General features: G+C 42.8%; 1 protein-coding gene across 3 annotated transcripts in view; it reads left to right on the top strand.

Moving 5' to 3' along the window:
• Nucleotides 1-13,089, top strand: part of dusp8a (dual specificity phosphatase 8a) — a 68,118-nt gene extending 55,029 nt beyond the window's left edge. For 2 of the 3 annotated variants that reach the window (XM_041795226.1, XM_041795227.1), the window contains exons 4-7: nt 7,722-7,888; nt 7,982-8,141; nt 8,465-8,588; nt 9,532-13,089. In XM_041795226.1, the coding sequence (XP_041651160.1) occupies nt 7,722-7,888; nt 7,982-8,141; nt 8,465-8,588; nt 9,532-10,765 (1,685 nt within the window). In that variant the 3' untranslated portion in view covers nt 10,766-13,089. Of the gene's footprint in view, nt 1-723; nt 1,446-7,721; nt 7,889-7,981; nt 8,142-8,464; nt 8,589-9,531 lie in introns of those variants that run through there. The other variant, XM_041795228.1, reaches the window with a different exon arrangement.
• The last annotated feature ends 13,447 nt before the right edge of the window (nt 13,090-26,536 follow it).

Raw genomic sequence — 26,536 nt, forward strand, 5'->3', positions numbered from 1 at the left:
TCTCTTCCTATTTTGTCTGCTTTTGTTTTATGCCTATTTCCTTCTCCTCTCCTAGGAGAACCCAGTGCAGAAAACATAGTGAAGTCACAACCTCCCCATCAGAGACAAATCAGCTTTCAACACACTGACATCTAATCCCTCCTTTTGCTATGCAGACTGCAGTACTTTTAAGATGATCAACCTGATGAAGAATCTTAAGATCCCTCTATCAAACACATATCTAATACAGAATCTTTTTTTTTAATCATTCTGCTTCTCTTTCTCACAGATTTAAAACTGACATACACAACAGCCATAAGGAAGCATGCACACATCATCTCTCACATCCTCAGTGTCATGCAGAACCATACAAGCCTCCTCTTATAGCCAAGCATTTCCCTGTAATCAGCAACACAGAGTCTATTCAGTGCTGTAGCAGCGTGTATGTTTCTGCTAACAGCCTGATAGCTGCGTCTTCGCCTCCATCCTTCCCTGAGAGAGGCCTGCTGTACAGCTAGGCCCCTGAGGTGGCCGCATATTTGCTGGGTGAGTAAGGAATGTGGTTACATGCCTTAGACATTAGCTATGACGGAGCTCTGGCTCCACAAGAGAGGGAGGGAGGGAGCAAGGGAGGTAGCGGAGGAGGGAGGGAAGGAGGAGAGGGAGGGTAGGGTCTGAGCTCACGGCAAGTGAGCTCATTCACCCCCAGAGCTCGAGGAGAGAGTGCAGCTCCGTCATCCTCTTTGCAGAGCAATAGAGAGAAAGAGAGAAGGGAGGAGGGAGGGAGAGGGAGGAGTGTAAGCCAGTGACTGAGCGAATGAGAGACGGGGAAAGCAGAGCGGCACAACAATAGTGGGCTGCTCTTCTGGCTGTGGACTCACAGAGACAGAGAGAGCGCTCAGAGAAACACACAGACGCTCTGTAGACCAGCTGCAGGCGGATTACAGCTGGACTATACATACAGACGACTCAAGGTTTGTCTTTCTCTCTTTGTGAGAGCAACAACTCTTCAGTAAACCACAGAATCACTGAAGGAGCATTCTAGGATTTTCTGTGGTCATTGCATGGGACTAAGGCGGACTTCAGGAGCCTGATCACAGATACTCTGGACTACTTTTTATGTGGGTCTGGGTCTGCTCCCTGAGGAACACCACCTGAACACTGGAACAGCTGACTCAAGCAGCAGCAGCAGGAGTTTTTGTCTACTTGGGATAGTCTTAGTGTATTTTTATAACCTGTTTGTTTGGACATAAAACATTAGGGACTGGCTCCATCCCTGAAAAACGGAGCATCAGAGCATTTTCATCAGTGACTGAGTGAGTGTGTGAGGCAGAGTGTGTTCTGGGGGATGCCTCTGGATGTGGTGATTGCCCCCGTGGAGGACTGTTTCTGGCCGGACCTGCAGGATACAGACATGAGGCTGAAGATCAGGGTCCGCCGAATGAAGGAGGGGAGAGAGCTGCGAGGTGTGTATCCGCTTGGACAGAGAGCAGAAGAAGTGATGTATGTTTGTGCTTCTGTTTGCATGTTAACATGAGAAGATCCATGTATGGAGTGTAGCATTTTGAGCATGTAGGCCTTTGTGTGCAGATGTTGCAGCACTGTGTTACATGCTGAAGATGCAAAGGCACTGAGTGTGCTTTAGTGTGACACTTCGACTGGTTGCTGGGCATTTTTCTGTGAAATGCATCACTGCTGCTCATAGTTACAGAGTGGAAAAGCACCTTATTGGTTTGTGCACTACAGATGAGTACAGAGGCTCAGTGGGCTCTCAGGTATTGAATTATTCCAGTCCAGGCGTGCTGCAAATCAAAGAAAGATGTGGATTGAATTTTAAAAACGTGTTGCGGATCGATAGTGAGATTCAAGGCTACAACAGGCTATAAAATTCACCGCCAGCCCCCCAGCCAAACAGAAACGCTGATTGTTTCCCCACCTTTTTGTTTGTGCAGTTAATGTATTTAGAGGCACAGAAAGCAAAGAAGAAGGATTAAGGAGGATGACATTATGAAGACGAAAAGCAATGAGGAGGAAAAAGAAGCAAGGAAAAGAGCTCAGGGGGGAAAGAATGAGCGCCGTGACCCGCGGTATGACATAGTGCTCATGCTCTCTCAGCCTGTGGTCATTGAGATGTAAAACTATCACAAAGGCTCTTTCTGTTTCTCTTTCTTCTCCTTTGCTCTTGGCTTTTCTCTCACTCCTGCTCACTCCCTCTCTCTGCAGAATGGAGTCTTGTGGAGATTGTGTTATCAATATGTGTACAGTGTGCACTGCAGGTGTTTAACATAACACCTTTCACACAGAGCGATGAGGCAATGCAGAGCTGTGCTGCTATGGAAGAATATCTGTTCTTTACGGCAGCTCACGTATGCACAGTTTGCACCAAATGTCTTTTTTATCCACACACAAGTGAGAATATGAGAGTAAATCTTGTTTGCAAATGCAGATACTGTATGAAGCATATCAGAGAGCTGGTTCAGAGCAGTTAGCTCTGCACCCCTGAACACCTGCCTCTGTTCACACTGTCAAATATGCATAGACAGTTCATTTCAACCTGGTTTTGCAGCTTCATCTATTACAGCTAGCTTAGAGAGGGCAAGCAGTAAAAATTGCACCTTTGTTGTCAGTGGGTGAAAATAGAAGTGTATCTGTCACAGGTTATTTAGAGGCTCTTCAACAAGTCTCTGTGGAAAAAGACTTGTGAAAGTGTGCTAATTACAGGAGGGTTTATAGTTCGTTATTGCAGCAACACCATACTGCTGAAACAGCTTTTGATCCTGCTATCTTTCCACTGAGATAAAGGAACAATAAACAGTTTCACCATCAGCCAGGATGACGTGTTAATCATACAGTCATCAACCTCAAGCCCTGCATGAAAAGCGATGACCTCATCCCTCTAGATCATCAACGATCTGTCAGTCTGCACACATTTCTGACAGATGTGGCCCACTCTTGAACACTCTCACAGGCTGCAGCTCAGCTTTTGTGGATCTGAGTGGGACATGTGTGCAATGATGTCATGTTTGAGGGTGTGAGGGATGGAGGGGGGCTCACATTGAGATGCTAATGTCCCCCTCATAGTGGAGGGGACAGCTGGAGGGGCACAGAGGATGGCGTCATGTCTCCCCCGATATGAACCACAGAGGACGGCGATGGACTGAAGGATGGAGGGGTGAGGGGTGCTCATTCAGGCAGATCAATGCCCCCAGGCTATGGATGTGAACGCTCATACTGTCATGTGTATGTGCGTGCACGTGTGTATGCTCTCTTTATTAACAAGTTAAAGAGAGCAACACACAGACACACAGTGGAAGGAGGGAGGGGTGAGTCTGTATTGACGAGGCAGTCAATTGTACCAGCAGCAGTGATGTAACAGCAGAGCTCCCCATTAACCAGAACAGCCAGGCAGGTGTTGTGTGTCTCTGCTCAGCTAGTCAATATCTCCGGGATTCCTCTTCCATTCATCTCTCAGGTTTCTGCATTGATTCACACAACACAGCTCAAAGTCTTCATGTTTGTGGATAGTATCCCACAGCTGTAAACTGATGTGATTTATTTTATTAGGAAATAACCAAGAATGAAGGACAGGCAAACCCAAAAGAGGCCAGAGTATCTGGGCTCTGACAGGGTAAGAGAGGAAAAAAAGCAGTTGCATAAGTGGTGAAGTGGGCAGAGGAAAACGGAAAAAGGAAGTCACCGCTGGCGAGAGCTGCCGATGGCGACACAGTGCCCTCTTTCCCGGCTCTGTATGTTTTCTTTCCAACCAAACATTTGCTTTTTCTACTTTTTTTTTAACCAGCATGTGTTCAGAAGTGGGTTAGTCACTTCCTGTCAAAGTGGATTTTTCCAGTACATAGAGATACATGAGGTAGTACTCTTCATAAAAGAGAAAAGATGAACGAGTCAGCTGAAAATGAAAAGGGTTTTTCTGTGGTTAGTGATATCATCTGAAACAACTGAGGGTTTTTCTTAGTTTTTCTATTCATTTCAAAATGAAACAACACCTGCACCAATCATAAAAACCCCTTTAGTTGAACATTGAAGTTTATCTATGTATCATGTGAGCTGAATATGTGTGAAGGTTAACTCATCCCTCCGTGTTAAATCTCTGATGTCATCTTCATAGACAGCTGGGCTGGTGAGTGTCACAGGGTATTTTCAGTGACCTCAGTGTGAGTGTACTCTGTCTTTATGTGTATCTCTTGTGTGCTCAGATTGGAATGAACGGATGTGTCATCGTTGTCTTTGGGAGAATGTGAGGCCATGTCTCTTCAGGATGTGTGCGTGCGTGTCGACATGTTCATGTGCTCATTTTTACTCCGTCTTTGACGGCACTCAGAGAAACACGATGGGCCAACTGTCATCAACATCACTGCCCTTCCTTCGGTTGTCAAGGCAACCTTAAGTAGAGCAGGGTCAGGTGACGAGGTGACAATAACATGCTATCTCCTGTGTGACTAACGTCCATTAGCGCCGGCTGTTTGGAGCTTTGACTACATGGAAGGTGTTTGTAATTGTGTTGACGTAATGTCGCTGTAATGTAATAGCCTTAAAAAGTAGTCAGGCACTAGCAGTCCCGCTGGCTTATCTCTGACTTCAGCCTCCCATCATGCCAGTAACCCCTTACTCACTCCATCCGCCAGTTTTCCTGCCTTTTGCATGTTTATTTAACACCAATTGAGGTCATTTACCAGAATCGTGGTCATGATTTTTTTTATCCAGACACTCACAGGAGATCTGAGAATATTTTTAGAAGTGCGTATTCATTCATGTAGTCACACACTTTCTCCTTAGGGTTAAACACAAACACAAACTCTGTCTCCACTGTGGAATGTCCTGTCTTCAGTCCTTTTAACAACTCTCTAACAATGTCTGAGTATATGAAGGGAAATGTTTGCAGTGTGACGTGAGGCCTTTCCTGTTGATTTAAGAGTCTCCAGGAACATACTGCTTCCTCACACAGATACAGTATATACGCCTGTGGTGGGGGCTATATGCAGCACTATTTATTTTCTTTGTATGTGTGTGGAGGCAGCTTGGGAAACCAGGAAGAAACCCTTCAAAGAACTACCCTTCCTCCTCCTGTTTTATGAATTAGTGACAGCACAGCACCGCCCATAGAAACACTAGAAAGATGCTCTGGAGGAAATTGTGTAGTAGTCTTGTAGTCAGAAGCCTACAGCAGCTCTCGTTTAAGTTCTTCCTTATTTCATCTGATCATACCTGAGTCTATTTATCCATTCCTCCACTCCACAACCTAAACTGTGGCTAAAAATGTTGAACACTACCTTTTTTACATGAGGAAGATGAGACTTAAAATAGATCTTTGAATCAACTCAGTTCAATAGAAAAACAATACTTGTCCCCTGGGGGGCAATTCAAGGCACTTAGAGCAGCAGCATTACTAAAAGCAAAGAGCAGAAGTAAGGGTCAGTAGATAGACAGTACAATACAGACAATACAGGCAAAAGTCTTTGAAAAATTCACAATAAAGAATATGAAATATATAAAGCCATTTCCTAATATAGGTATACATTACTTCACTGGCGTCAGGCCAAAACCTAATATCTCCAAAAACGCCACTTTTCATGGAATGAAATATAAAATGCTGTATTTCTCAATCAGTTTATCACTGGATGGTCATAGTCACAATCTTTTTTATTCTTTTGTTGCTTTAAAGCTAAATTAAAAATTAAAACCCACTGACAGATGTAAAGGGTGTAAAAGGATCAGGCATCAGACCTTTATTGGGGGGGGATTTGGCTGCAGACCTCTACAAAACACCACAAAGTAAGGAAAACCGAAAGAGGGCTAGGCACCTGAACCCTACAGGTAAGGGTTAGGGTAAGGTGGGAAATTGAAAATAACATTCCAAAAACTAAGGAAAACCCCAACAAGGGTTAGTACGTCACTTCCCACCCCACGCTCGAGGCCCCATTGTAGAGGTCTGCAATAGATGATCCTAAAAGGTCCCACCATACCTAGAGGTCTGCAGCCAGATGCCTTCCCAAGACTGACCAATAACACTTGTTTCTGGGGAAACAAACAAAAAAAAACCATTAAAATGGAGCTACAAGTTTTTGGCCAGATGCCAGCAATGTGCAAGTCTATTTCCAAAAAAAACCCCTAGAAACAGATGTTTTTAAATATGGGTCTCAGAGATTGACCCACAACAGTGGTCAAATGTATAAATGGGGCTGTGTAATAACAAAAATAATGTAATTTAAAGAATGGTTGTAGTGCAAAGAGACAAAGATTAAAACTGGAAATGAATTAATAAAAAAAGTAATTCAAGTCAAGTAATAGAAAAATTGATTGAGCATTAATATGCATATTTACAATTAGTATAATTTAACATTATGACTGATAAAATGAGTTGAAATGTAAACATTTTAGATTGACTATAACTGTACTTAAATGTTAGGTTTTTTTTACTTGAATTAGGCTAGAGTGACTAAAATGTGACTAAAACTAAAAGACATTTTAATCTTAAGAATAGTGCTTTATTCAAAATAGCTGCCAAAATTAACACTGCTGCTCTCAACCCCCCATGATGAGCGCTGATGTCATTGCTCTGCCTGTTGCCATGAATAGCTGGAAACAGACGGCCCTTCTTCACTTTGCTCTTAAAGGGACAGTGCACCCAAAAAAACATTTATTAACAATGAGGATGCACCCGTCCTCAGGGCAAAAGATACCATCACCCAGCAGTTTGCACAACTTGTGTTCTGCAGCTCTTTAGCTCTCTGTGCACAGCTCTTCTGCTGACACTGTGAGCTCTGTGTGAGAGCAGTTGCTACATGAATAGTGCAGCTGGGTGTGCGTTACAACGGAAGGCAATGTCCTGCCTGCGCTGTGCTGTGTGTGCTACTTTAGACCAGTGATGTCATGTCTCACTCACTCTCACTGTGTGGCCATGTGTGTGTTTGTGTGTATGTGCACGCCTGCTCCGTCCCAGATTGGGTCAGGCAGGGCTGAACTTAGATTAGGCTCTAATCTCCTTTGTGAGGCTCAGGGTTTCCTTGAAGCACTCCCTTCAGTGCTACACACTCCTTAGCGAGGTCATTACCCACTCCTCAACACATACACTTAAACCCCCTCTCTGGTTGGCCCCCACCCTGTAGTTATACAACCGCCGTAGTGCAGAGTAATGATGAGTGTGGATATTTGTGGGGGCAAAGAATAACAGACAGAGCGAGTCTTGAGAATATGTCAACTACAACATGTGTGATCATTTTATCTGATTAATACTGTGTGCATTTATATAATTGAGTATGTGTCTGTGTGGTTGTCGGGGGGATGTTACTGGGCCTCTGTCCTGGCCCTGCACCTGTGGCCTCTCTCATTCCCCCACCCTGACGCAATGCACTGCTACAGGACATGAGCTCATGCAGGAAACAGAGCCACACTCACTAACACACACATATGCCAAAAGTGGAGCCGCCTGCCTCTTAAAGGGCCAGACGCACACATTCCTGGCCGCCCTACAGTTAACCTAACTCGCACACAGAAGCACAGAGAGCCTCTATTCTGCTCCTGTTGCACTAAGAGGACCCAGACATTGTAGCCCAGATTCACTTGTGAAAGCCTATAGAGCGTCTGTCTGCTCTGCTAATGGTGCTGCAGCGCTTCTGATGAGTTCACTGGAGTCTTTGCAGGGTCCCCAGTGTGCTTGTTGACTTCTCTTTACAAAAACCATTAGTGTACCTAACCAGACCTCTCCTTCTCTTCTGTGTTTGCAGGAGGCTTTGCTGCTTTCTCCTCCTGTTTCCCTGGCCTGTGTGAAGGGAAGCCTGCCACTGCTCTGCCTATGAGCTTGTCCCAGCCCTGCCTGCCTGTGGCTAATGTAGGACCCACTCGCATCCTGCCACACCTTTACCTGGGCTCACAAAAGGATGTCCTCAACAAGGTACGTTTTATTTTCCCTCCTTTAATCCCAGGCACTGAAAAAATTGTGTTATTGCAAGAAAAACTTGAATTACATCCATCTTTGTTTCTGTAGGATCTGATGGCTCAGAATGGTATCACCTATGTCCTGAATGCTAGCAACACCTGCCCCAAGCCAGACTTCATCAGTGAGAGCCACTTCATGCGAATCCCAGTTAATGACAACTACTGCGAGAAGCTGCTTCCCTGGCTGGATAAAACAAATGAATTCATTGGTAAGAGGAACTTTAGTGTGTTGCGATTAAAGGTAAAGATGAGCAGTATAACCCATTATGATACTGAGGGAAGTATTTCTGTAAGGAAGTACATCCATCTCAAGTTAAAGAATGCAGTGACATTCGATATAACATATCCGTGTATTGTTAGGGTTAATAAACTCTCACGTGCAGCTTAGCTAACAATAGCGTCAGATATTACACATCCGTTCAGGTGACCCCTGTACTCTTTCAGGAAATGTCAGTTTGCTCTTTTGATTGTCTCCAAAGACTTTGTTTAAGACGTGTATTCATACCTGTTCCTTTCCCCTCCTCCTCAACAGACAAAGCTAAGGTGTCAAACTGCAGAGTCATTGTGCACTGCCTGGCTGGAATCTCGCGTTCAGCAACCATCGCCATCGCATACATCATGAAGACAATGGGCTTGTCATCGGATGATGCCTACAGGTACGCTTCCTCCTCCCATCCACCACCAGCTGATCTAAAGTGTCAGCTTCAGCAAGAGGCAACTCACCGTTGAGAGTAATGCTAGACGATTGTCCAAGCCTACCCCCCAGTCGTGGGAAATTAGATTGTTTACTGGTTGTCATAGTAATAAGCGTGTACACAGGGCTACACTGGACAACACAAGCAAGACGGTTTATACAAAGCATCAGCTTTTACTTCAGATAATACTCATATTTACATGACTGACCCTGTTATATTTACTTTCTACTAGTGCTGCACAATTAAAATGACAATACCAGGTTGTGCAATTACATAATCACTTCACAGCCTGCAGTTATTTTTTTAATGAAGTAGTACTTGTAGGGTTTACAAAAATGCCTACAGAAGTTTATCCTAATCTTCGTCATGGGGGCATCTGGACTTGATTGAGGTTCTTGAAGATGTTTCACCTCTCCTCCAAAAGGTCTCTTCGGTTCTTTGGAGGTTAGGTGAAACATCTTTAAGAACCCCAATCAAGCCCCTTGACAAAGATTTGGATAACCACGACTTGGATGAATGAGAACCTACACGGACTACGGAAAGTTAGGCAGTAAGTGCCACTGAGTAAGTTTAGGCTAGTATCACTATTGCACTTTATAGAAGTATCTTGATGTCAAAAGAGGAAAAACTACAATTTTGGGGTGAAATATTTAATTATTTTACAAGTTTTTCTATTTTTTAAGCTACTTACTATTTGTAGGTTTTGAGACAAACTCATTTCAAAACTATTATTATTCTTTTCACTTTGATAGCAAAGCATGCAGACTTATCATACCATTTACATATTATATTGTATTCTCAATGTTGTTCAGTGTAACTGCAATCCCACATTATAACCAAATCATGCAGTACTACTTCTACTGACTAATATTTGACTAATATTTTCCTTTTCTCTCCCTTACAGGTTTGTAAAGGACCGAAGACCTTCCATATCCCCTAACTTCAACTTCTTGGGTCAGCTCCTGGAGTTTGAGAAAGATCTGCGATTACTGCAAGCTTTAACTTCCTCCCCTGACGACAAGATCTCTGAAAACAGCAAGCAAAGCTCTGAGGTGAACGGAATCAGCACAGGTTTTGAGATGAACGGCCACCGCAGCAACTGTGACTCATCTGTTCCAGAGCCACACATCCCAGCAGAACCCAAGCTGCCCTCACCCACCTCCCTCCAGCAAGGCTTCAACGGCCTCCACCTCTCCGCAGAGAGGATCATGGACACTAACCGGCTTAAACGCTCCTTCTCTTTGGACATTAAGTCTGTCTACTCCCCTAACAGTCCCCGCTGCCCTATCATGGTGCCCACATACTCTGAAGACGTCCCTAAGCTGTGCAAGCTCGATAGCCCAGGAACTGGTACCTCTAACGGTGTCTGCTCCCCCGTCCTAGACAGCCCCAGCCCCTCAGATTCTCCGTTTCCCTCACCAGGCAGTGGCGGCAGCATTGGAGGTCTGGGGGGAAGTGAAGGAGGACATCGTTCTGGTTCTTCTACATCCAGATCCAGGAGGAAACCCAAACACTCTACAAATAGTTCCCCAATCCACTCCCAACCACACCAACCTCCACAGTCCCTCAGCCTGTCGCTGGACCACAAGAGCCCCAGCCTGGACGAAAACCTGAAGGGCTCCCTGCTCCTGTCGCTCCCCTCCCTACCAACAGTGGGGTCAGGGGCCATGTGGACCAAACATAGAGACACTGTCCAGGCCACCACGCCTGTCACCCCTGTCACCCCCACCACAGATGTCCCCTGGCACTTTGGGGCAGAGGAAGGTGGTGAGGGAGAGATGGAGCTGGGAGGAGGAGGAGGAGGAGGGGTAGGAGGAGGAGAAGAGGAGTCTTCTGTGAGGTTTGGGAGCAGCTCAGCGTATGTGGCGTTTGGGTGCAGTGAAGGCGTGCGGTTACGAGACAAATCCCCAAGAGAGAAGCACTCAGCGCCACAGATGCAGAGAGACCATCGGGACTCCAAGTCGTCATCCAGCAGTACGAACAACAGCGGGTCGTCGTCGGAGAAGCAGTTTAAGAGGCGCAGCTGTCAGATGGAGTTTGAGGAGGGCATCTCTGAGACGCGGTCTCGAGAAGAACTGGGTAAAATCGGGAAACAGTCGAGCTTCTCTGGCAGCATGGAGATCATCGAGGTATCCTGACAGATAGTGGACATGACTGGAGCCGTCCCTTAGTGGCTAAATGGACCTTGTTGGAGGGAGAGCCAGAAAAGGCTTCTTTGTGCTCCCCTCACAGACAGTGTTAAAAACTCTGACAGAGAGAAGGACAAATGGATACAGAAGGTTAGCGAGCAAGCTAGAGTTCGCACATGGACAGAGAGAGCCTTTGACAGAGCTCTTCAATAACCTAAACCATCCTGAACTGGCGCACAAATCAGAAGAAAAGTCTTGGGGAGTTTGGGGTGACTAAAGGTACTGAAACAACTTATTTCTTTGAGCTCTGTCGCAGATAAAAAGAAACAACCCAGAGGAAGTGTCATGTTGCATCCTTACTATATAGAATATCCTTATTTTGACAGAGTTTGGACACTGCTTGCCTGCGGTCAAACGTGGTGTGCTTCAGTGGGTGTACAGCTTGTGATTTGAACCAAGCCCTCCATCTCTTCATGTGTCAGAAAGGCTCAAACCTCGCACGGCTACGTCTGCCCCCCTCTTCCCCTACCTTGTGGCTCTGCCTGCTACAGACTCTGAATCAACATCAACGACAAAAGCAGAAATCATGACAGCTCCGTGTCCTCACATCCTCACAGCACAAGGCAGAGAAATCCTACGGACTTAAGTGAAAGGCGGTACTGTATCTAACCATGAAGGATTGTCAGCAGTTTGCTGAAAAGACTCTTAGCGATGGGCAGTGCCCCCCTCCCAAAGCACACTCTCCTGACTTTGGCTCCCTTGTTTCCAGTGTTAACAGCGTGATGGGACTGAGGTTTGACGAGAAGCCCCTGACCCCCTCCCATTGGTCCCAGTCACCATGTATGGTCACCACTGAGCATGCACCAGAAAGGCTGACTACAGACAGACAAATACTATATATACAATATGAATATATATAGCAATTTTAAAGGACTCCTAATGGACTTTTGTTCAGTTATAGTTTTAATTTATTGTATTGGTTCATTCTGGTAATGAGAAATAATATAATGTTTTGTGGATTTTCTTTTTTTTTCTCTTAAGTTGAATTATTATTATTTGCTGTATGGTATTTATGAACACACACAAACAAATACACACATTCAAGAAATTGAAGCAAGCAATATGTGCTGTTCCTTCTTTGGGAAGAGTGATGAATGACTTTGAATTAAATGCACTTTTCTGCTTTCTGATGACAAAGTTCGGTCCCCCCTCCCAAACAGGTGACAAGATTCTCCCAAGAGGCAAGCTCTGAGTGTAGTGCGTTCAATTTAAAGCCTCTATTTTGTATTTGCATAATGGTAAACACTCCAGCTGGTGAGATCTATACGATCAGGATCTTTGTTTGGCCTTAGAGGAGTGTTTACACCAAGGACTCATACTTACTTTATTATCTCTGATCACTCATGTACAATAAAACATCATCTGCTGCTTTCATGAGCCTGCATCACAACAACTTTATGCAAACAGACCCACGCTCTTTTACAAGTTCACAGACTTGCACAGTGTCCTCTCCGAGCCAGCATCATCAACGTCCCACCAAAGCTGAAACCAACCAACACAGACCCCCAATACTGTATGCACTTACACATATTTTCACACATACGCAGCTTAGTTTCTACACACATCCTTTGTTCATTCTCAGGGGATCTTTCAGTGAGCCAAACCCGGCACAGGGTTCACCGCTGCTGGTACATCAGCACAATGCATGTCCCAAAAGCTCCCTCGCTCTTTTTCTCTTTTTGCTTTTTTTTTCTCTTTTTTAATTTCCAAAGCTTTGATACAAACAGCGTAACAAAACATAAAGACAAAAAAAGAGGATCTTCATACATTGAGGTGAAAAACTTTTGCTCTCCTGGTGCGAGATGGTTATTTATTTATAATATGAAAATGTGTTATTTTTCCTCTGACCCTCGATTAGCTTTTCTCTCTGGTGATCTCTGACGTTTGACCTTGAGCTGCTGAAGAAACGGTCAGCTCAGATAGATTCCTGCGTCCTCCCTGAGGCTCAAGCATCCTCTCCTCTCCTCCCTCCCTATATTTTTAAGAAATGTTGTTAGAATTATTTATGACATGTAACAAAGATGATGCAGGCTGTCCCATTTGCTAAATTGTTGTTATCGAATTATTATTATTATATTATTATTATTATTATTATTATGTTGTGTAAATAGCAGCGCATCTACGAACACTGTTGAAGTTAGATGAGTTTTTAAAAGAAATCCTGATACCTTAGGCTGCTTGACGCAAAAATACCTCAGGTTCTATTGAAAGGCTTTTCCTTCCCCTGTACATGTTTTGTGAAAATGAGACAAAAATACAGACATGACAAAATACAAACTGTTTCTGCCTCTTCGTCTTCTTCTTGTGTGCTTGAACAGGGCTGGGAAGGGAACTCCTCCAGACAAACAAGACGTTACGACATCCTGGAGTCTTATTATTGATTTTGTGTTTAAACAACTCCACTCCAACCACACACCACACAGAGCCATTGATTTTTTTACTCAGACGTGTCCACGTGCTGCAATACGCTCATGGGAAACTTAATTATCCAATAAAGAATTTTTTTTAGAAACGGCTACCTCATTATGAAGTATGCTTCAGATTAATGCTCACTCATTATCCAATAGGAGAATTACAAACTTAACATGTTAATTTAGCTCTGTATTTTTGGGTTGGGGTTTAGTTTCCTGGACGGTAGATGCCATTGGTTTGTGAAACCCATCAAATGAAAGCTGAAAGTCTACACTTCAGTCAGATCTTGATTGTTTTATTTCATATTCTTTTCAGTGGTGAATGGAGATCTAAAATGTCAATTAAAAACAGAAAACAATGATTTTCAAATCTCACAAACCCATACTTTATTTCATAATAGAACACAAACATATCAGATGTTGAAACTGAAAAATTCAACCACTTCATGAAAAACATTTGCACTTTTTAAATGTGATGGTAGCAACTCAAAAAAAATAGGGTTAGGGCAACACTGGAAAAGAAAATTGTCACAACTGGAGGATCATTTTGCAACAAATCAGTAACATGACTAGGTAAAATGGTGTTTTAGAGAGGCAGGGTCTCATAGGAGTAAAGATAGGCAGAGGTTTATGCTCTAGAAAAAAAAAATGCATCCAAAAATTGTGGAACAATTTCAGAAAAATTATCCTCAATGTAAAATTGAAAAGACACTGAATATCCCACCCTTTACAGTCTTGGTTCCCAACCTGGGCTCCGGCACCCCCAGAGCTTTCGGGGGGGGGGTGTGAGGCTCTGTCTGTTAAATAAGATTTAAACATATTAACTATGATCATGATATGATACTTATAAATAATTCTTACATTATCTTTGGGTAGGATCATTTGTGTTTAGGGCTATTTTATTTGGATTTAAACAAAAAACATCAATAAAATTGTTAATTTTGACCACAATGTATCACTATTTTCTTATATCAGCCCCGGGGTGCTCAACTTTTCTTAGATGAAAAAAGGGGGGGCTCAAAGGAAAAAAGTTGGGACAGCACATAAAAGCACCATAAGATTCACAGAATCTGCAGAGATTTCTGCACATGGGACGACGTCCAAGGTCATTATTGGACGTTCATAATCTTGGCGCCACTGCATTGAAAACAAGCTGATTGGGCAAGCTGATGGCCTAGTGCAGAGGTCCTCAACTACCATCACACCAGGGCCAGACTTTTTTCAGTAGATGGTGTGGGGGCCTGAATTCTGGGGGAATGACTGAGATCATTTAGCTACATATTTCCATTTAGGTTTTTTTTTTTTTTTTCCAGTTGGCCGTAAAATACTCCGACCCTCTCTACATGGTGTTCATGGACATAACCTCAAGGCTTATCACAGCTTCACAAGCAAAGCTTATCAGAGAGCGGTAGTTCACACTTCTGGTTGAATATTGGCTGATAATGATGGACAGGTGTATGTCTGTTAAACCTATTAAGCGTTCAGTCTTCACTGTTTTAGGATTTAACAGCTGTAGGGATTTAAAGAAAAAAAAACATTTGTTCCACAACAATTTTTTTTCCTCCTAATGATCTTGTTGAGGCCAGATGAGAAGCTCTGAGCCTGCCTGGGTTCAAGTCCAGCTTGTTGCTCCATTCCTGCATGTCTCTCCTCCACTCCCTATTTCTGATTGTACCCACTGTCCTCCTCTATCAACAAAAAAATGAAAATCCCCAAAAAGGTACCTTAAAAATAAGAGTGGTTCTGTACTGGAAGTCATTACATGGGCTCAGGAACACTCCTAGAAATCACTGTACGTCAACACAGTTGGCCATGCCATCTACAAATCTAAGTTAAAACTGTATCATGCAAAGAAGTAGCCTTATGTGAACAGGATCCAGAAATGCCACCATCTTCTCTGGGCCAGAGTTCCTTTGGAATGGACTGAGGCAAAATGGAAAACTGTTCTGTGGTCAGATGACACAAAATAAGAAATTCTTTTTGGTAACCATGGACACCATGTCCTGTGGACTAAAGAGGACAGGGACCATTCAGCTTCTTTTCAGTGCACAGTTCAGAAGCCAGCATCTCTGATGGTACAGGTTTGCACTGGTTGCTCTGGATGGGCAGTTTACACATCTTGAAAGGTGCTATCAATACTGAAAAGTATATTGGATTTAAAGCAACATGTGCTCCCATCCAGACTACGTCTCTTTAAGAGAAGGCCTAGGATATTCCAGCAAGACAGCGCTAAACCACATACATTCTAAACCCAAATTAGTTGACATTACTAATAAGCACGAGTAAACCGATTGCCTTATACCACTTTAGTTTTTAAACAAGCTAAAACTAAAGACGTTAAGTTGTATTAACATAGAACCTTAATTTTATGCAGTAGGCATGTTAAGTGTATATTAGTAGTCTTTTCTAAAAATCATTAGTTTACATAAATGAAGACTAAGTTGTATGAAATAACAATGCTAAGTTTAACTTACATAAAAATATATTGTGGCGATCCAGGAAGCAGCCACCTGGAGCAGGGACTTCTGGGAGTGCTTTGTGTGTAAGAATTTGTTCTTCTACTGTTTTAATAATGTTCATGTTCATTGCAAAGTTGTAATTATGCATGTTTAGTTTATTAGTTTGTGTTTTTAGTGAGAAGTGTTTTTTGAAGTGTGACACCATGAGTGAGGGGGTCAATGTTGCAGACCACATTGTCTGTAAGCAACTGTGTCTGTGAGTTATAGTAAGTAATACCTGCTTATGCTTTCAGTGCCAGAGTTTGTCAAACTCATTCAACTTGTATGGGAGCCATTCCTCATCAATGCCTGCCACAATATGGAATTAGAAAAGCACCTAGAAAACGCAGGCTCTCACCATTAGTTCTGTCTCCCAATAGTGAAGAGTCCTTTAAAAACACTCCTGGATCCAGACAGTGCTCCAAATCAGCTGATTACTCCCTCCCTGGTGGGGTGGAGACATGGTGAGTCAAAGCACTGGCTTCGCCACGTGTGGAAGTCATGATGGAAGCGTTGCCTGCCAGTGCCAACAGATGCCCTGACAGTCTCACCCATGGTTTTTTGAAAATTTTGAAATAGCCCCTCCCCTTAAAGAACTAAACATACTAAGTTATCTCAGCTTAATTTGATCATTGCATTGCATCTTTCAGCTGAACAACTAATCTGATTTAGTAATGTTAATGTTTTTTGACAAAAAATGGAAGAATAGATAATGATTACTAAAAAGTTTATGTAGAAACAAAACCTGGATTTACAGTGTACCATATCCAGCACAACATGCCTTCACAGGAGAAGAGTGCAGGTGTGGAACTGCCCTGTCAAGACCTTTGAAAACATAACAAAAATACAGCCAAAAAAAGACCTGTTTAGCAAATACAATCCTACATCAAACAAGAATGGGACAACAATCCTCTCACACAACTCCAGCAGCTGGTCTCCTCACTTTCCCAGGCATTCACAGATCATAGTTAAAGGAAGAGGGAATGCTACATGATGGTAAACATGGCTCTGTCCCTACTTTTTTGAAAAGTTCATAACGAGCTGATCTTCTTCATAAAATAGTAAAATGTCTCTGTTTCAACATCTGATATGTTGTTTATATTCTATCACGGATAAAATATGGGTTTATGAGATTTGCAAATCATTAAATTCTGTTTTTATGCACATTTAGGAGTTTGGGTTTTAGATATAATTTATCCTTACCCTTTATAAATGCAAATAGATTAGGCAAGCTCCTGATAAACAGATTATTTGCGTATATATACGTCTGGGTGTGTCTGAGTAAAAATAAAGGGAGCTGTGAGCTGCACCTATAAGATCTGTCACCCTGGTGTTTCCTGTCTTCTCACAGACTGACTCAGTGTCTGGTTTTATCCCTCTGCTTCATTGTCTTTTGCCCTGAAACTCAACATCACACATACACATGACTGGTTTTCAGATCCTCTTGTCTCGCTGCTCCACCTCTTCCTTATCCTGGCTGTCTGCGGGCACAGGGGATGGGGGGTTGGTGAGGGTGAGGGTGCACTGTTTGCCAATGATGTGATGTGTTTGAACAGTGTTTACCTCCAGGGGCTGAGAGAGCGAGGTGATGTAGTGACGTGTGTGAGAAACAGAGACAAAGAGAGGTATTTGCCCCCTGAGGACACAGAGTCCAGTGATGTTACAGGAAAACAGTGTCCAAGTCCAGCTCGGGGGGGGGGGGGGGATTCATCGAGTCCCCTCAGTGGTGGCTCGACTACAAAGGTAGTTTTGGTTTCATGATGTCATGGTGGAATTTCACCTTGTGCATTCAAACAACACTCAAAGCACAAACATTTCCTTCAAAAAGGCCAGGACAACCAGGGTGTTGTTCTGGAGATGGTGAGTGACGTAGGAGGTGCACCAAAGACGATGAGGCAAACCCAGTCACACATAAACATCTAAAACCAGGTGGCCCATTATCTTTTCAGCAAGCACAGTGTCAGCTTAATGAGCACTTTACTGAGTCCAGAAGTGGACAGGCAGAGGTAATGACATTACCAGCATCTCCAGCTGAGTCTCCATGCTCCTCAGAGTTTCTGTGTATTTCTGTGTTTTATGACCATCATGGGAATTCTCCTGTGACAAGACCACCATCGTAATGGAACAGAGTAAATCCCACTTTCTCACTTCCATTCTCTGGCCGGCCCTCTCGGCATGCTGGTGTGTGCATTTATCACCCGGATCATAACAGATAATCCTTTCACAATATCCTTCCTCCATACAAGTGTGTGTATGAGTGAGTGTGAGTGTTTCAAGGTGCCCTCAGCTTGTATTATATGGATCTGAATCTCAGGTTACCTACAGTCTCCACTCTGCTGTGCTGAAGTCCGCACTTCTCTGCAGGATTCTAGTTGCCAGTGTGCTCAGAGTCCTTCAGTGAACTGAAATAGATACAACTGTGCAGTCATCCTATCAATTTAAGCTTGCAACAATGTCTTACTGAAGCTTTTTCTGCTTATTTTCCCTGCAATCTGAGACAAAACACAGGCAAGCTAAACACTAGAGAATGTAAATGTGTGCATGTGAATGAATAGAGAGCCCTCAATGCCATTGACAGACAGGATGCAAAGAGATCCACTTGCATAAAAGTTCAGTCACTTGCATACAACATTTGTACAGATAAAGTACATGCAACTAAAAGAAACACATCCAAATAAAAAAAAAACACATCACACCCATGAGTCATTTCATCCATCCTCTACGATCATGTAAAGTAGCTATAAAATGTATCCACTCCCTTGGATGTTTTACACTTTGAGTTTATAAATCAATTATGTTCATTATGATTTTTCTTTTTCACAACAAAAATATATTTTAAAAAACCTTTAATATCAATGTGAAAACAGATTTCTATAAAGTAATGTCAATTTAATAAAAATGAATAAAGTCAAATAAGTGCTTGCATAAATATTTACCCCCTTCATGTCAGTATTTAGTAGATGCATCTCTGACTGCAATCACAGCACTGAGTCTGTGGATAGGTCTCAATCAGGCTTGGACATCTTAATGCTGCATTTTTGCTACATTCTTCTCGCAAAACTGCTCAATCTTTGTCAGGTTGCACAGGGATCTGGCCTGAACAGTGCTTTTGAAGTCCAACCTCCAATTCTTTATTGGATTGAGGTCTGAGCTTTGATTCAGTCACTCTAGAACATTCACCTTGTTCTATTTAAACCATTTCTGTGCAGATTTTCCTGTATGCTTCAGGCTTTGTCTTGCTGTAAAATAAATCTTCTCCCAAGCCGTAGTTCTCTGAAAAGGATTGTCCGGCTACTGAGAAGCACCCCTACAGCATGATGCTGCCACCACCACGCTTCACAGGGGGAATGGTGTGTTTGTGATGTGAAGTGTTTAGTGTCCTCCAAACATAACATCTTGTCTGATGGCCATAAAACACCGTTTGGTCTCATCAGACCAAGGAACTGTCTTCCACTTGACCATGGAGTCTCCCACATGCCTTTTGGTGAACTCTAGTCCAGATTTAATCTGAGTTTTCTTCAACAGAAGCTTTCTCTTTGCCACTTTCACATAAAGCTTTGACTGGTGACTGGTGAAAAACACAGGCAACAGTTGATGTACGCAGAGTCTCAGCCTGATCTAGGCCTATTTACACGTGTTCCATTTTCCTTCTGTTTCTTGATGATAGATTTACTTGAGCTCTGGGGGATGTTCAGTGCCTTGGAAATCGTTTTGCATCCATCCCCTGACCTAAACTTTTCATTCATCTTTTCTCTGAGTTGCTTGGAGTGTTCTTTTGTCTGCATGGTGTAATGGTAGCCAGGAATACTGATTGCGCTCAGGTGATCCCCATTTCACTAGTTGTGAGACTACTAGCACCAACTGGCTGGACGTCAGTTGAAATAGGTCAGTCACTTTAAAGGGGGTGAATATTTATGCAATCACTTATATTGCTTTGCAGACATCTGTTTTCACTTTGACATGAAAGAGGAATGTTTTTGGTCAAAAAAGCCAAATCAAATTGCCCATAATTGATTTATAAAATCAATAAAAGGGTTAAACATCCAAGGGGGTAAGTACCTTTAATAGGCACTGTAGAGCCTACCTTCCCCCAGTGCATCCTGTTTAAAGGGGCAACATTCACTAAAATCTCTGGAGGATAATACAATTTTTGCCACGTATTTTACACAACCCAGCTCCAGAAATACTGAAATATCCCTTTGAGATACCCCATCTAAGTATTTAGGGCTGGAACAGGGACATGTCCAACACTGGGACTGGATGGGGCATCCTCTCGTGTCTATACCAGACTGTATAACCATGTGTGCATGTGTGTGAGTCAGTGAGCGAGTAAATGGTCATATTTTGCTCTGACATGCGGCTGTTTGTCGTGCCTCTTTTAATCAAACTGAAAGTCTCCCACATTTGCATGTTAATGACTCTGTGCTGCTCGTATCCTCCCTCTCACAGGGGCTGATGGGTACCAGACGTATCCACGCTGAGGGCCTGCCTGGCGCCTGCTCCCAGGCATCTATATGGAAACAGTTAGGAAGTGTTACGTCAGCAGAGCGCTGCACTCACACACTCTGCTTTTCCACTTGTACACATGTGCACACACAAACACACATGTGCACAACATGCTTTGCTTTCTTCTTTTCCCTGTGTTGTTTCTCATTTTTACACTCTCTGGCTGCTCGAAAGTTGCGTCAGCACAGCATTCCTCACTTTTCCACGCGTCACTAAGGATGACTGACTCCAAACAGCATTTCTTGCCCTTTTTTTTCCATGGAAAACTCTTGTCCTTATATAACCCTGCAGTTTGGCAGCCTGCTCGTCCTACTATTCCTCTCAAAGTCTTCAAACTCACTCTCATCCCTGTCCATCTCTCACGCAAGAAGCTCAAAAAATATGCTCTGCTCTGCTCTGCTCTGTGGTCTTGCAGGCCGAGCAGCTTCTGCTACTCCATGCTGCACTGAAACAAACATGTGTGACTAATATTCTCTTTTTGCTACGAGTCCATCTTCATTTCAGCTTGACTTACAGAGAAATGAGCTGAATAAATGAACACAGACTGTTTCTGCAGCAGGAGTTTCTCCTTATGTGTATAGGGAGGAATCCCTGTCCAGGTCTGAGGCTCAGCAGGCCTCAGGTAATCCAGTTTAATTCAGTTAGCATGTCATGGCCACCACCTGAGAGAAGTAAGAGTCTAGACTGGCAGATCTGTGAAGAACAAAGGAAGGTGCTAAGTTGAGTTGTCTGGAGGCTATGCAGTCCAAAAATAGATCTCAAATGAATCAGGGATTCATCTTGAAGAGCTGGAAAAGGTTCAATATGATCTCCGTCTATGGAGGTGATGGATCATGCAGAGGTTTGATTTGTGCAGCGTTGTGATTATTCAGGAAGGTGTTGTGTAACTGTCTGCTGCCACCTACTGCTGCCTCCCGGTCAGACTCAGCAGCTCCTGTTTGTCCCCTGACAGGAAGGTGAGAGGCGATCGATACTTTTGTTCCACCAGTCGAGCCAGCAGCAGATTGAATGAGCATCAGACTGTCAGTGCTCAGGTTTCGCTTAGGTCCCGATTTCAGCGACAAATCAGGATGAATGGATGAAAAACAGAGAGAGAGAGAGAGAGTATCCATCTCTATATGAAGCTGCTCCCACCTCACTGTATTCAAAGTGCTGACTAAAGCAGCGGCTGGTGCTGACATCTGTCTCTATCCGTCTAATGGTGAAACAAACTGCATCTCTCTCTCTCTCTCTCTCTCCCTCTCAGCATCAGCCCATCAGCACTCTCCAACCAGGTCCAAACAACGCTGATGCGTCAACACACCTTAGTTGGAAACACACAGCAATGCATATCCCATATCTCTGTGTCTGCATCTCTAAAACCACATCCTGAAACACCACAGAAGAAGAAGAGAGCTAATGGTGGACACAAGGTCACACCTCACCTCAAAGTTAAATGTTAACAGTATCTAAATAATTGGTTTGAGTCCAGTGAAACATCTCACGATGCTGGAATTTCAACGTAAAGTTTGTGTGAGACGAAATTAGAAACTTGTCTCTGAACTCGCCTTACAGTGTCTATAAAAAGTATTCACCCCCTTGGATGTTTGACTCTCAGTGATTTTATAAATCAGCCAGGGTCAATGAGACTCCGCATACATCAGCTGTTGCCAGGGATCTTCACCAGTCAAAGCTTCATGTGAGAGTAGCAAATAGAAATCCTCTGAAGAAGAAAACTCAGACTGAATCTGAACTAAAGTTCACCAGAAGGCATGTGGGAGACTCCATGGTCAAGTGGAAGACAGTTCTTTGGTTTGATGAGACAAAATTGGTGCTTATGGCCATCAGACAAGATGTTATGTTTGGCAGACACCAAACACTGCACATGAACACAAACACACTATCCCCACCGTGAAGCACTGTGGTGGCAGCATCATGTTGTAGGGATGCTTCTTGCCGGTCAGCCCGGGAAGGCTTGTAAAGGTAGAGGATTAAATGAATTAAACAAAATATAGGAAAATCCTGAGAACAACCTTATTATGTCTGCAAGAGAACCACAGCCTGGGAGAAGATTTTTTTTTTTCAAGTTTTCTGAGTCAAAGCCCAGAAATGTTTTTATTTAAAGAACTTTCATGAGTAGAAATCTGTTTTCACTTTGACATTAAAGAGGGTTTTTGTAATATTTTTGGTCAGAAAAGCCAAATCATATTGACCGTGACTGATTTATAAAAATCAATAAAAGAGTAAAAGATCTAAATGTGAATCGTTTTATAGGCTCTGTATTCTGATAAAGAAAACAAAGCAGTTTTAAACATGACAAAAGGTTGTTTGCATATTGCACTAATGATCTCATATGGGCATTCACATTCCAAGATAGTGCGTGTGCTTACACTATGCATTAACAACACATCTGAAATCCTGCAGTCAGAGCTCATTTACCAGCCTATTTCTGTGGCTCCCAGGTTTACTGTAGTCAGGTGCCCCTTTGTGCTGTGTGCAGTGATGTCACTGTCAACATGACAAGGGGTGATTTTGCCTCAGGGTAAGAAGCTAGGAGCACCTTGTCAACAGCTTTTCTCCCTTATTTTCTCATCATTATGCTTTTTTTAAGATTTCTTTTGGGCATTTTTGTGCCTTTATTTGATAGTGGAGGACAGTGGATAGAGTTGGAAACAGGGACGAGAGCGAGGGAGAGACATGCGGTAAAGGGCCCCAGGCCAGATTCAAACACCGGCTGTCAGTGTACATGGGGTGCACCTTAAATCCCCGGGCCACCTGCACCCCAGTAGCATGCTTTTAATGAAAATAATGATACAAAGAAGAGAAAAGGAAGAAAAGAAAAGAAAAAACTTGTGGGGTACTGGTAAGATTGAAATGACAATTAAAGACAACAGATGACACTGGACTAGTGACGTGACAAGTGTTGTTTGAAGAGTCATCTTCCATGGGAACTTGAGTGTCTGCTGGACTTTTTTGTCTCAGCCAAAATGACCTTCAGTCCTCAAGAATTACAGCCATTAAGAACAACTATCAGACATACAGAACATCAGAAAGTATTCAGACTCCTTTCACTTTTTCCAGTTTTGTTTTGTTGCAGCTTGATGCTAAAGAAAAAAAAATCCTCACTCATCTACACTCAGTACCCCATCATGACAAAGTGAAAACAGATTTCAAGAATTTTTTGCAAATGTATTAAAAATTAAAAAACTAAAATATCACAATGACATAAGTATTCAGAGACTATGCAAAAGAATATATATATATATATATATATATATATATATATATATATATATATATATATATATATATCTTGGTCGTTGCTGAGATGTTTTTTGCACCTTGATTGGAGACCACCTGTGTAAAATTGAATTGATTGGACATGATTTGGAAAGCCACACCCCTCTGTATGGAAGGTCCAACAGCTTACAACTCATTTCAGAGCAAAAATCAAGCCATGAGGTCAAAGGAACGGCCTGCAGAGTTTAGAGACAGGATTGTTGGAAGGCACAGATCTGGGGTAGGCTACGAAGTTTCTGCACTGAAGGTTCCCAAGAAGACAGTGACCTCCATAATTCTCAAGTGGAAGAAGTTTGGCACAACCAGGACTCCTCCCAGAGCTGATTAACTGGTCAATTTGAGTAATCTGGGAAGAAAGGCCTTAGAGCTCAATGGTCACTCAAACTGAGCTTTAGAGATCCTTTTGTGGAAATGGAGCGAAGTTCCAGAAGGACAACCATCACTGCAACCCTCCTCCGATCCGGATGATCTGGTGTAGAACACATGAAACTTTTTATTTCAGTAAAGCACTTAGTTAATGTGGTGTGTGTTCCTGGGGTGATGGAGGCATTGGGAATATAAAGCTGGGTGCCAGTGGTAATGAAGACCATGGTGATGGATATGACTGAGGGGAAGCAAGTATATGATGAACAGGAGGGCAGGAAGTACCAAATCCTGGGGGCAACTTAAGACAGGAGAGCTTTGGAGATTGATTGATACGAATGAACTGTTGTCTGTCCATGAGATATGATTTCATCCAGGAGAGTGCAGTGCCATTGATGTGGACAGAGGGAGGGAGTTTGATTAACTTTATCTGACATAATGTTATTGTAATCAATTTTATGTTATTCAAGACATTATCTATATATATTTGTGTATGTATGTACAGTCATGTGGACAAGTTTTAGGTATGTAGGGCACTAAGGATTCATCACGATGCCCAGTGTGCCACAACCCGGGGCTGGAGAGGGGTTGGAGGGCGGCCAGAGTCAAGCTCCACACATTTCAGCACATGAGTGTCACTCGATTGCAAAGGTCAAGCTTGACGGCATCTCCATTGTCCCACCCTTTTCAACCCTGGTGGAAAGAAGAAGAGACAGAGACTGCTGGGAGTTTCTGTGCTATTGGGACATGCACACCTGGGGCTTGCGGCAACACTATTTCCCTGATATCCTTGGCTGGGCTTACTTACCAAAGCCACCCCTTTCTCCACCCTATTGACTTTATTTTTTCAACAGATTATTTCCTGAACCCAGTGGTAATATGCAAGGACATCCAGAGCATGACCTGGGTTGTATTGATCCTCCTTACTTCACATCAACTTTTGGCAAAAACATGCCTAAAACTTCTGCCCAGTTCTGTATCTGAAAGTATTCATTAAGATCTTAATATTAATGCAGATATTAAATGTTTTTTTTTTATTTCTTATGACTGCACAATTCAAAAATACCATAAATACCATCAAACATGTGTTTCTGAAACATTTATGATCTGTCTCCACGGTAACATTGAAAAATCTGCCCTAACAAGCATAAAGACATGATGACTTAGTCTGAATCTCACACACAGCAGACTGTGGACTGCTGACACATACACATGTACACAGTATGTGAGTCTGTGGCTGCAGCTCTGTTATCATTTCTCCTCTCTCTGCCCATGACCTCAGAGCCACATGCAAGCTATTTCTGTTCAGTTGCTTCTGGCTGAAATGACTTCATGTCTGATGAGCTTGAAAGAGAAAGAGAAGAGGGCTGTATCGCTGTGTGCATGGAAAATGTTCTGCATTAAAACACCATGTTTGATCTGTAATGTGGACTGGAGCTGGTTTATGTTTGATGCACCGGAGGCAAAACCCAGCAACTTTTGGAAAATCCCAAATCTTCTGCAAAATCCTTTGTTTCTCTTCTCTCTTTGTCTTTAAACTGGTACATATCTTCTTTAGCTTCCAGTGTCTCCAACAACACTTTAATCACTTTATATTTAAAGTTGTGTTTGCTTCTGTCCTCCTCCTCTGCCCTCCTCTGTAGGATGGAGGAGCTGGAGACAGGTAGGTCTGCAGACATGAGTAATGTGGCTCAGACTGACTCATATGCCAAGACATCAGCCGTCAGTGTGGAGCCAGCAATGACACAAGCACAACAACAAACGCACACCGATTATATGCAGCAGACAGGCAGACTGTGTGGTGCCGACAATATGAAACTCAGTCATGCAAGCAGTCATTATCATCACCTTATATTATGTGATCATTACTGAGAAACTGAAAATGAATCCATCAGCGGTGAGATCAGTCTGCTAACAGTAAATATGTCTGTGACGCACACATGAAAACACACGCCTTCACTATGCAAGAAAACCAGCTGAAGAAAATAGCTGATTGAAAAAAGAAAGTACTTGGCATCATTTAATTGTGAGTTTATTATTTCAATAAGATCAAAATGAAATCAAGCTGAGTCTAATGTTGTCAGAGATTATTTTTATATCACTGGTGTAAATTTGTGGGTTCATGTCATTGTTTCAGTGTCATAAGGAAGCCTAAAATTGTCCCTCAGAATCTGCAGAACAAACTCCACATCTTCTTGCTGTCTAATTTAGGTAAACACACATGCTCACACACTCTCCTCATTGCATCTATTGAACATTTATAATTCATGCAAGAGTAATGTGAGGTGTCTCGGTTTTAATGCCTCCTAATGGCTTTTTGAGTTACCGCTGCCAGCTATGAATAAATCATATCAGTCATGGTGAAGCCAATATCTCACTCACAACAGCAGACCTGAGCTGATCTGCAGGAATGTGCTGCTTTAGTGTGTTTTTTATAAACAGAGGTTTGACTAAAGTTGAAAATATTCAAATGAAGAGAGGTCTTGTCTCAAGTCTTCTGCTGTTGTATTGAAATGACTTGAGCCAAAGTACCAGTCCAGTGTAAAGAACACAGGTGCTCACTGCAAGGACAAGACCTTTAATGACTGTGTCATGTTGTCTTTGTTGTCATTTTGCTGCCTCTGAGTGTGTTTACATCATCACAAATATTCCAAACACTTAGA

This window comes from Cheilinus undulatus, linkage group 9 (assembly GCF_018320785.1).
Source record: "Cheilinus undulatus linkage group 9, ASM1832078v1, whole genome shotgun sequence".
Lineage (NCBI taxonomy): Eukaryota > Metazoa > Chordata > Actinopteri > Labriformes > Labridae > Cheilinus > Cheilinus undulatus.